This window comes from Dreissena polymorpha, chromosome 16 (genome assembly GCF_020536995.1).
Source record: "Dreissena polymorpha isolate Duluth1 chromosome 16, UMN_Dpol_1.0, whole genome shotgun sequence".
Classification (NCBI taxonomy): Eukaryota; Metazoa; Mollusca; class Bivalvia; order Myida; family Dreissenidae; genus Dreissena; species Dreissena polymorpha.
Genome location: NC_068370.1, coordinates 25,795,561 through 25,807,924, shown reverse-complemented (window position 1 = coordinate 25,807,924; position 12,364 = coordinate 25,795,561). Strand labels below are relative to the sequence as shown.

At 38.1% G+C, this 12,364-nt stretch overlaps 1 protein-coding gene across 1 annotated transcript in view; it reads left to right on the top strand.

Moving 5' to 3' along the window:
• Positions 1-12,364, top strand: part of LOC127861722 (microtubule-associated serine/threonine-protein kinase 3-like) — a 220,657-nt gene that overhangs the window by 189,273 nt on the left and 19,020 nt on the right. The window contains 10 exon segments of the mRNA XM_052400409.1: positions 236-334; positions 3,018-3,141; positions 4,988-5,162; positions 6,260-6,627; positions 7,136-7,303; positions 8,710-8,820; positions 9,794-9,901; positions 9,904-10,020; positions 10,927-11,022; positions 11,025-11,065. Of these exon segments, the coding sequence (XP_052256369.1) occupies positions 236-334; positions 3,018-3,141; positions 4,988-5,162; positions 6,260-6,627; positions 7,136-7,303; positions 8,710-8,820; positions 9,794-9,901; positions 9,904-10,020; positions 10,927-11,022; positions 11,025-11,065 (1,407 nt within the window).

Sequence of the window (12,364 nt, the reverse complement as noted above, 5' to 3'; positions counted from 1 at the left end):
GTAAGATAATTGTTTGTAAAAACAATAATGTGGCTCTCGTTCTGGAAAACAATTGCACGTGTGTAATGGCCGCCCCTGATTAGCCTGTCCAGTCTGAAATTTGTTTCTCTAAAGGACATTCTTTCTTAGCGAAAATCCAGTTTTGGTGGAAAGTGTCGTTCCTGATTACTCTTTGCAGGCATTTTACTGACATGCATAAAGCCCAGTTTTCTCACATTTTCCCTGTTTTGCGCAGGCTCGTGAACGCTCTGCTGATGCCTACAATCTGCTGTACCCGCTCATCAAGAAGATACTGCTGATCATCTCCAGACCATCCAGACTCCTCGAGTGCCTTGTGAGTATCACTGCCTAGCAACTTGGGGCCAGTGGCATATAGCTGCCTAGCAACAAGAGGCCAGTAGCATATAGCTGCATAGCCGCATATAGCTGCATAGCAACTGAGGGCCAGTAGCATATAGCTGCCTAGCAACCAGGGGCCAGTAGTATATAGCTGCCTAGCAACCTGGGGTCAGTGGCATATAGCTGCCTAGCAACCAGGGGCAAGTAGCATATAGCTACATAGCAACCTTGGGTCAGTGACATATAGCTGCCTAGCAACCTGGGGCCAGAAACATATAGCTGCCTAGCAACCTACGGTCAGTGGCATATAGCTGCCTAGCAAACATGGGCCAGAAGCATATAGCTGCCTAGCAACCTGGGGTCAGTGGCTTACAGCTGCCTAGCAACCAGGGGCCAGTAGCATATAGCTGCCGAGCAACCTGTCGCCAGTAGCATATAGCTGCCTAGCAACTGGTGACCAGTAGCATATAGCTGCCTAGCAACCTTGGGCCAGTGGCATATAGCTGCCTAGCAACCTGGGGTCAGTGGCTTTTATCTGCCTAGCAACCTGGGGCCAGTAACATATAGCTGCCTAGCAACCAGGGGCAAGTAGCATATTGCTGCCTAATGAATTTTGTACTCAAGTTGTACATATATTCGTTCTAAAAAGGGAATTTCTGGGCCCATGTTCAGAGAAATTCTAAGAGAAATCTTCAGTTATGTTGTATTTAAAGTTGTGAAATATAGAGTCATAGTGAACCAAAAATATCAATTAATGGTTTCCTAGCAAATATTATTATATATATAATCATATATTTATATTCTGAACAAGAGTGCTTCAATTTATATCTTATTGGTTTCTTTTTATCAAATAAGCTGCAGCTGTCTTGAGTCTTAATGGTGAATTGTAAGACTTAAATTGGCATGACATGAACTTTGCATGTACATTATGTTTTTGTGGATAACAGTTTTACATACATAATCTATTTTAACCATTAACGTTATGCTGAAAAAAACAACAGTTTCTGACATGCTGGCATTTCAGGTCATCATCACACTCAGTGTTTTCTGTGCCCATTGCCCAGATACTTGAATATCATAATTGATAATTCTATCATTTCATGTTTTAAGAACTAGTTTGAAACTAGGTTTAATGCCATATACACCATTAGGTCCTTGTATATATGCTAATTTCGAAAGCATTTGAGGTTGGGGGGGGGGTACCCTGGACTTATGGTTTAACCCTTTACCACTTAGATACGTATTTTGATGCATTTATAGTTCATTAGAAATTTAAATTTAATTAAATACTAATAATTGTAAAGGCTTCATTTCCAACCCTTAGATACTGATGAGCAGCAGACAGCATAAAACCTGAACAGACTGCGAGTTGCTTGCAGGCTGGTCTGGTTTTATGTTGTTTGCTCATAGCCATTTTTGCTTTGCTTCGGAGTGGGAGAGGGTTAATGCAGCTCAATTATTCATGAAGACACTGTGCTCATTGCCACATGAGGAGATGAGAGTGTTTTCCTGTGGCCTCTGTGCATACTGTCAGAGCATATAGAGGTTTCCTGCAGTAATTATTCTACCACAAGCATTGTACTTTTATGCTACAATTGGACTTCCCACGCAAGCCAAGCCGGCAATTATAACTAACTGATGAATTATATGGTTGCATGTGGAGAACAACACGTTTATGATGTGATTTCTTGTTTGCTAATGCAGTAAGTGTCCCTGTGGTAGAAAGAGCTGAAACCTTTTAAATGAATGAAAGGCAGTTGTAGCCATTAACATTTTAACCTACTGTTTTAAATTGTTATGACAACATATTGTAATTTGAAAGAAGTGAAACAAGAAAAAATGAGCCATATTGCACATTATTATGATTATGACACTAGCTGACACTATATATTATTGTACCTGTGGGTTTCAAAATATTGTGCTGGTCTTGATATCAAGCTCCTTGTAGACGTAGCTGCTTATTGGGAGTAAATGAGTTCATGCATTTCTTATGTTCCTTGAAGCTATGCTTGATTATTTTGAATGAAAATTTTGAGGACTTGTTTGCTTTTTGAAATAAAGGGACAGTAATTATCCTACTTCAAGTTTCTATGTTGAACAAGCCTCTCCATGACACTGATCTGGATCTTTCAGAAGTTTGATACATGCAAATTACACAAGTTATAAGCAATTACTGAGTTCTTGAACTAAATTAACATTTATGAATGATACTGTAAGTTTTTATGTTAAACAAGTGTCTCAATGACACTGATGTTGACTGCTCTTGATGTTTAAAGAGTTTGATTATGCACTTTGAAGGCGTTTTTCTTACTTTTCCTGTATTACATTTTAAAGATGGATTTGTCCTCCTATAGTTGCAATAAATCCACCATAAAAAATAGTGTTTGGAAAACTTACTCCGACAAAAGCCCCATAAGGCAGAACCCCCCCCCCCCCCCCCCCAAAAAAAAGTTCATGTGTAAAATTAGCCTTCATTCCAAAGCATCAAAGTACTCCAGACACATATAGGAAATTAGAAATAATCACATACAAATGTCTAAGATTGTTAAATTGCTTTTATGCAAGATGTGAAAAATAACTTTTACAGAGAGATACATAACGATTTAATAATTAAATGTAGTATCTATGTTGAACAAACCTCTCCCTGACACTGATGTTGACTGGTCTGGACCTTTTAGGAGTTTGACCCAGAGGAGTTTTACCAGCTCCTGGAAGCAGCAGAGGGCAAGGCCAAGCAGTCCATCAAGGACATCCCTCGATACATCATCAGCAAGCTGGGCCTCAACAGGGACCCCCTAGAAGGTTTGTCTGCTCTAAAAACTGTTTGAGCCTTTCTCTGGTAAAACAGGGCCTAATGCATATGCCTAAAGTGTCAGCACAGGCTAATTAGGGATGACACTTTCAGCCTAAAGAGGATTTTTGCTTGGAAGCAGAAATTGTTGTCCCTGATTAGCTTGTGCACACTGCACAGGCTAATTTAGGACAATGCTTTACACGTATGCATTAGGCCCTGTTTTCCCAGAGCGAGGCTCATTTGTATTTGTGTGAGATTTTTCCCAGTCTTGCCTGGGATTTCACAGTTTTGCATCATATGTCTGGGAATTACTTTAGATTCATTTTGTCCTGTCAATCAAACATTGCAATACAATATGTATAGGTCCCAACAAATATTTTCTTATTTTGATTCTTTTACATATTTGCATTAATACGTTCAATAATATCAGAACAGTACTTCAACTAGAAATGGCGCGGCAGAGGCCGACGCGTATTCCTACGCCGCATGTTTGACCTAGGGGCGCCCCAGGGTTGGTAATGGGGCCATGCATAATTGAGATTGACCGTATTGTCATATTGTCACTATAGAAGTTCAGTATCAATTATAAGTGAATTGTTTAGAAAGGAAGAAGTTATAGTAAAAGGCAATTTTGGGTGGGTGTGGTCTATGTGGGCGGGGCGCCCCAGGGTTGGTAATGGGGCCATGCATAGTTGAGATTGACCGTATTGTCATAAGAGAGGTTCAGTATCAATTTGAAGTAAATCGGTGAAGAAATGAAAAAGTTAATGTAAAATAATCTCAACCCCCATAACTCTTGACCCAAAGGGCAGATCAAAATTCCAAATAGTGCAGGGTAGCACATAAGCTCATAGCTACCTTGTGTATGTTTCAAGGTTCTAGTGCTAATAGTGTAGGAGGAGATAGTGGCCAGGACGGACGGACAACCGGACAGACAGGGGAGATAACCACAATATCCCCACGCTTTTTAAAAAGCGTGGGGATAATCAAAAAGTGTCGGGATAAAAATATTGTATTTAAATTATACCCAAAATATTGTTTTATTAATAAAGTGGAGAAACTATTGCAGATGTAGTATAACAAAAACTAACAAACTATGTATACATATATGTTCAGAACTTGAGTTTAATGTGTTTAATGCATAAAGTGTCATCCCATATTGGGCTGCACAGGCTTATCAGGGAGAACATTTCTTGCCTTTACTGGATTTAGCTACAAACACACTTCCTTCAAAAGAAAAATACATGGAAAAACGCAATGCGAGGCCCCTGATTATACTGTGTGGACTTCAGAAAAATATAAATGATTTTTTTTACATTAGCATAAAATTCCCAACAAACTCTGTATACATGCATGTTCAGATCTGGAGATAGTGAATCATATGAGTGCAGCAGGTGACGAGAGCCTGAAGAATAACAGCAGTCCAAAATACATTGAAATTAAAATTTACCCAAACTTTGTTTATCCCACAACGAAATGATTTATAGAAGGAAACTCTGTGTGTCTTGAAAACTTCTCCTTTACATGCCTACCAGACGTTATACTGCTACCTCATCACTTTGGGTTAACCCTTTACCACTTAGATACATATTTTAACGCATTTGTATTCTCTTAAAAAGTTAAATTTATTTAAAGACCTTTCTTACTAGATTCAAGTTTTAAAGGCATCTTTCCAATCCTTAGATACTGATGAGCAGCAAACTTGCAGTGTTTTTTGGTTTTATGCTGTCACAAAAGCAAATTTTCACTTTGCTTCTGATGGGGTAAGGGTTAACGGTCAGCTGCAATTTAGACCTTTCTTCAAGTCTTCGGATAAATTCACAATGACACTTACATCTCTATGTGCGTGTTTAGAACTGGAGATAGAGAATCGGGAGAGTGCGGCTGTGGACGAGAGTCTTAAGGAGAACATCAACCAGGCGGGGCTGTCAGACGCAGACGAGTTTGGTGATGGGGTCAGAAGAAAGGACCACACTCCGTCGGAGGATGACTTTGATGTCATCAAACTCATCAGCAATGGAGCCTATGCGTGAGTAAATATAATATTATGTTCAGTGTAATGTACTTTGTGCAGTACATGGACTTATCGGGATTATAGATAAGACTGATGATGACTTTGACATCATTCAATTCATTAGCAAAGGAGCCTATGTGTGAATAAATATAATATTCATTATATGAGCCAAGCTTTGGAAAAATGGGGCGTGATGCATGTGTGTACAGTGATGTCCCAGTTTGGCCTGTGCCATCCACACAGTCTTATCAGGGACAACACATTCCATCTAGAATTGATTTTTGTTTGGAAGAGTCTTCCTATAAATGAAAAACACCAAACAAGTGGAAAACATTGTCCATCATAAGCCTGTGTGAACTGCGCAGGCTAATCTGGGAGGACATTTAATGCACATGCATTAGGCCCAGTTTTCCAAAAAGGAGGCTTATATAATATTCTGTATATTGTTATGTCCCGCAGTATATGTCCCTCAGTCTATATTGGGGGACATATTGTTCTTGTCCTGTCTGTTAGTTGGTTTGTTTGCGTCAAACTTGAACGTTTGCCATAACTTTTGGATTATTGAAGATAGCAACTTGATATTTGGCATGCATGTGCATCTCATGGATCTGCACATTTTGAGTGATGAAAGGTCAAGGTCATCCTTCAAGGTCAAAGGTCAAATATATGGGGGGGGAATAGTGTTTGACAAACACATCTTGTTTTAAGGATGAATTTAAAATTGATGTGGTTAAAACTCATCAGCAAAGGAGCTTAAAAGGTAATTTATTGTCTCAAATGCCTTATTGCAGCCAGAAAGTCCAATTTGCACATACAAGAATACGGCTTATATTTGGCTTTCAGTATACAATTATAAGTTAAATCATGCTCAATTTAGCATTGTATGAAGAGCCAAAAGGCAGATAATTATATATAGTTTTCTCTTTTTTAAATTTGTAATACTTTAAATAGTGGTTGAACTTTACATTATGAATTTAACTGCATTATTACAATCAGTTTTATAAAACTAGACACAAATGGTAAAATAAAATACATTTGAACACATGGTTTTATCAAGCTCAATAACTTGTGAATCTTCTTTTGAGTACAAAGCACTGTTTTGACCATTTCAGTGCTGTATATTTAGTCCGCCACAAAGACACAAAACAGAAATTTGCCATGAAGAAAATTTGCAAACAGAACCTCATACTTCGTAATCAAAGGGAGCAAGTGTTTACAGAGAGAGATGTGCTAACATTTGCAGACAACCCGTTTGTTGTCAGCATGTGGTGTAGTTTTGAAACCAAGCGACACCTGTGTATGGTAATGGAGTTTGTTGAGGGTGGCGACTGCGCTACCCTCCTCAAGAACAATGGACCGTTGCCCTTTGACCTTGCAAGACTCTACTTTGCGGAGACCGTGCTAGCCCTGGAGTACCTCCACAGTTATGGGATAGTGCACAGGGACTTAAAACCAGACAACTTGCTGATCACTGCAACAGGTATAAACTTGTAACACTGGTGATTTCAATTCAAATATAAATTCTGGCTCAATTTCTTGAAAAAACTTTATGCTGTTCATAGAACACTGCTAAAATAATTTCAATCATTCATTTTGGATAGATTTCTTGAAAAAACTTAATATATTAAAAATCTAAAAGCTGCCATAAATTTATAGTGGTTATAATTTTTATATACCTCTGTGATTAAATAGTGAATATATTTCTCATATACCTCTAGGTCACAAAAAGCTCATTTTAATTTTTGCTACACCTCTAGGTCACATACATTTCATTTATATTTCTTGTATATCTTTAGTTCACATAAAGCTCGCTTGTATTTTTATATATCTCTAGGTCAGATAAAGCTCACTTATATTTTGTATATATCTCTAGGTCACATAAAGCTCACATATTTTATATATATGTCTTGGTCACATAAAGTTTACTTATATTTTTGATATATCTCTAGGTCATATAAAGCTAAATTATATTTTGGATATACCTCTAGGTCACATAAAGCTCACGGATTTCGGCCTGTCAAAGATCGGCCTGATGAGCCTGACCACCAACCTGTATGAGGGGGCCATGGACAAGGACTGCAAGCAGTTCAAGGACAAGCAGGTGTTTGGGACGCCAGAGTATGTGGCACCGGAAGTTATCCTTCGTACTGGCTATGGTGAGTAAATGATAGATTAGCCTGTGCACAACCTTTGGTGAGTTGTTGATAGGTTATCCTGCACACAAGCAATGGTGAGTTGTTGATAGGTTAGCCTGCATACAGGCAATGGTGAGGTTGTTGATAGGTTAGCCTGCACACAGGTCATGGTGAGTTGTTGATAGGTTACCCTGCACACAGGCAATGGTGAGATGTTGATAGGTTATCCTGCATACAGGATATGTTGAGTTGTTGATAGGATAGCCTGCAGACAGCCTTTGTTGAGTTGTTGATTGGTTAGCCTGCAGACATACTATGTAGAGTTGTTGATAGGTTATCCTGTGCACAGGCTATGGTCAGTTGTTGATAGGTTAGCCTGCATACAGGCTATGGTCAGTTGTGATGTCAACTGATTTTCTTTGACAATTGTGTTTTTATGCCCCGGATTGAAAGATCGGGGGCATAGTGTTTTTGGCCTGTCTGTCTGTCATTCATTAATTGTGTGTGTCCCGTGGTTAAAGTTTTGCAATAACTTTTGCATTATTGAAGATAGCAACTTGATATTTAGCATGCATGTGTATCTCATGGAGCTGCACATTTTGAGTGGTGAAAGGTCAAGGTCATCCTTCAAGGTCAAGTATATGGCTTCAAAGCGGTGCAATAAGGAGCATTGTGTTTCTGAAAAACACATCACTTGTTCTTAATTTAACCATATTGCAGACTGTTGTTGATTTTCAAGATGAATTTGCATGTGAAGTTTGAAACTTGTTAATTTAAAAGAGATATGTCTTCCAGATTAATTCTATAATACAACTGCTTACAATAATTTGACATGTTTCATGGAGGATGCAGGTCATATTTTTGGTTATATTTTGGGACAGAATTTGTCACCATTCCCAATTTCAAAAAGTACCTACTTTTCCGTTATGACTGCTTGAATTCCAATTGAAGATTTCAAAATTTTGTATTATTTAAACATTCAGTTTATTTCCCTTTCAAGGTCTATAAGTTGCACCTTAGTAATCATAAATTGAAAACAATTTTATTATCAATTTGAAATGTTGGAAAAATTGTACAAAACTTAATTTAACCATTTTAAGTCAAAACGATGCAATTTTCCTTATGCAAAGTGCCCCCCCATTCTCAAAACAGTGATTAACCCTTTGCGTGCTGGGAAATTTGTCTGCTAAAATGTCGTTCTGCTGAATTTCTAAAATTAGCATATTCTTTAATTTTTTTCAAAGAAGAATAATCAGAATAGCAAACAGTTTGGATCCTGATGAGACGCCACAGAACGTTCTGTTGCGTCTCATCTGGATCCAAACTGTTTTCAAAGGCCTTCAAAATTCGGTTCCCGCACTGAAAGAGTTAAAACACTGGCTAGACAATATTTGCCATGTTTCATGTAGGGTGTTATTCCTTTGCAGGCAAGCCGGTTGACTGGTGGTCCATGGGCATCATTCTGTATGAATTTCTGGTGGGTTGTCCCCCTTTCTTCGGTGATACGCCGGAGGAACTCTTCTCTCAAGTCATCAATGGTAAACATTCCTGCTGCACTTATTGAGTCTTGATCCAGGAAAAGTGGGCTTAATGCATATGCATAAAGTGTCTGCACAGGCTAAGCAGGGACGACACTTTCCGCATTGACTGCAATTTTGTTATGACGTGAGATTTCTTTCAACACAACATGTCCTAAAAGAAAGCTAACTTTGTAGTCAAAACCTTTGGTTTAGGGAAAATAATAAAAAAAATTCTATTAATTTTAGATTAAAACTATTTGATTGTAATAGATTTCTAATTTCCAGTAGTTTATTTATTCTGTATGTAGTTTCTTAGATAATTCCTTCAATAAAAAATTTAAAAGAAAAGCTAATTTGTCATTATTTTAGGGAAACTATTTGTAATCATCAGATTAGCCAATGCAATCTGCACAGGCTTTTCAGAGTTAACACTGTTTTAAATGATTTTTTTTAAATAAAGTATATTTTTAGCAAACTGCTTATGCTGTCAGTGTCGTCCCTGATTTTCCTAAGCATGCATTAAGCCCATTTTCCGTATCAAGCATTAAAGCCCATTTTCCTATGCACATGCATTAAAGCCCATTTCCAGGAGTGTTGCTCATTTGTAGAAATTATGCCTTTATTTGGGCCCTATAGGGGCTTTATGCTTAAGGTTAAAAAAACACAACAACATTGCAGTTAAACCCTTTCCCCACTCAGAAGCAAAGTGAAAATGGCTTTTGCAACCAGCATAAAACCAGAACAGCCTGCAAGTAACTCGCAGTCTGTTCAGGTTTTATGCTGTTTGCTGCTCATCAGTATCTAAGGGTTGGAAGTTTAGCCTTTAAAACTTGAATCTAGTAAGAAAGTTCTTTAATTAAATTTAACTTTCTAAGGGACTACAATGCGTGAAATATGTATCTAAGCGTAAAAGGTTAAAAACGTATCTAAATGGTTAAGGGTTAAATATGTATCTAAAAAGGGTTTTTAAGTTCATCTGGTATGGTTTCAGAGGAAATAGAATGGCCGCAGGAGGAGGAATGGCAGGTACGTGACGACGCGAAGAGCTTGATCAGCATGCTACTGCAGCACAACCCTGTAAACCGGTTGGGGGCGGGCGGGCCCAGGAGGTTAAAGACCACTATTACTTCGAGGGTTTGGACTGGGAAGGGCTGCTAAGGAGAAAGGCAGAGTTTATACCGAGCCTTGAGGATGATGAGGATACCTCGTACTTTGACAGTGAGTGACTTAATATGTATCCGTTTGCAAAATATTTGAACTGGATTTGCTTTTTTATGATGTTTTATTTGTTAGCTACTATTAATCATCTTTAATTTTGCCACTTGTGCGCAATTAAGTTGAAGACGCTTACCCAATATTTTTAAGTGTTATACGCAGTCATCATAGTCTTATCAAGGACAACACTTTCTGCTTTTATGGAATTTTTCATTGAATGGAAATCTCTTCTAAACACAAATCCAGTTTAGGCAGAAAATGTTTTCCCATATTAGCCTGTGATGACTGCGTGCATTAAGCTCAGTTGTCCAAGAATGAGGCTCTGTACGCATTATTTCAACAAAAAATGTCCTCTATTTATCCTTGCATCTTGTGCTGAGAATTTCAACATTGAGCCGAAGACGTATGAAACTAAATTAAATGGAATGTTTTCTATAAAATAATGAATAATAACTTCACCAGCAAGGGAGACAATTAACATATTTTCATTTAGCCATGAAAACATGCATTGCCTCCCTCTCCTGTGATGATGGTATCACGTTATTATACCCCCATTACTGGTAATGGGGGCTATATAAGAGTCACTTTGTCGGTTGTCGGTCGGTCTGTCCCGAAATTTCATCCGATCTTCACCAAACTTAGTCACAAGTTGTATCTAGATGATGTCTAGGTCAAGTTTGAATATGGGTCATGCCAGGTCAAATAGTTATTTCACTGACAACCAAAATTTTCTTTATTTATTGTTGCAGCTCGTGCACAGAAGTACTACCATGAGATAAAGGCTGAAGAAAATTAATGCATTTGCTTAAAGTGTCGTCCTAGATAGTACTGTGCAGACTGAACATGCTAATCTGGAACATTTTACTTACATGCATTTTTCCCATATCAAGACACATTCCTTGCAGCTCGCTCGTGCTGAGAAGTACAACCACGAGCTGGAGACGGAGGATACAGACCTGGATGACTCAGAAGACTCTCTGTTTCACAGCTTCTCCTCCATGTCCCACGCTTCAGCAAGGTGTACTCCAGGATAGAGGAGCTACATGAGGTACGTGTAAGTTTAAATATATTTATTTTAGCTCAATTGCATCAAAAGCCTCAGGCTTATTGAAACGCCTTCGAGTCTTTTTCCTGGTAGAACCAGTACTTGTTTATTTCTGTGGAGATCAATAGAAAGCTCCAACTGTGGGGATCAAACTAGTGAAAATCAAGTCACTAGGCGGACACCATATCCACTACACCACGACCTACATTAGGTAGGCATTGAGTGCTTTGTGGTGTATTTGTGTCTCTTGTTTACATTGGCTGAACTCACAGATAGAGAAGTTACATAAGGTAGGCATGGGGTTTTTGAAAGGCTCGGGTGAAGGGACCATTGCCTGAAAATATAAAAAAAAAGCCTAATTTTCATCTGATCTGTGAATAAGATTTCTATTGAACAATTTCATTTTTGGGGTAAACTGCATGGTTTTGAGAAATATTCAGAGGGGATAAAGCCTATATTCAATCTCACTAAAAGAATATGTCGTGTTTGAATATATCTGTTGGGATAAATTGTTCTTGCACAATAGAGTGTTGGTGTATCTCTGTTGGGATTAGTGTACAATAGAGTGATGTGGGATACATGGGTTGCTTTGTTGTGTTTTTGTGTGGCTGTTGGATTAGTTGTTCTTGCGCATAAGGAGTTACAGAAGCTAAGTAAGGGGTTTTTTTAGTTGGTGTATCTCTGATGTACTCTTCAATTAAAAAGCTGAAATGGATGGTCTAAACTAACAAAATAGCGAATACAAAACATCTTGTTTTATTTAGAATGAGTGATGGTGCTTGCATGTAAAAACATGTGTCATGGTGTTTGTTTGTGACATATCTTTTTATGTTGTCTGTGTTAACAGTTGATATGTTATTTAATTCGAAGTAGCAATGTAACATGTTTTATTTAAGGAATAGTCAGTTTCAGTGTTAGTTGCCTGCATTCAAAAAGATGTGTGAATATCTACTGGTTCTTATGTATAGGCAACTATTTTAAAACCATTTATGGTGGCTAGTCTGGCTTGTTTTTCGAGCCTCATTCAACAAAATGTTGCTGAATGCATGTGTGTTAAGTGCAAACAGCATAAAACTGGAACAGCCTGTGAGTAACTCGCAGTCTGTTCAGGTTTTATACTGTTTGCTGCTCAACAGTATCTTAGGTTTGGAGATGAAACCTTAAAAACTTGAATTTAGTAATAAAGATCTTAAATTAAAATATAACTTTCTAAGGGACTACAAACGCGTGAACATACGTAGTCTACAAAGTGGATAAGGGTTAAGTCCTGTTATCCCTGAGTGTTGCTCACAATATGGATAA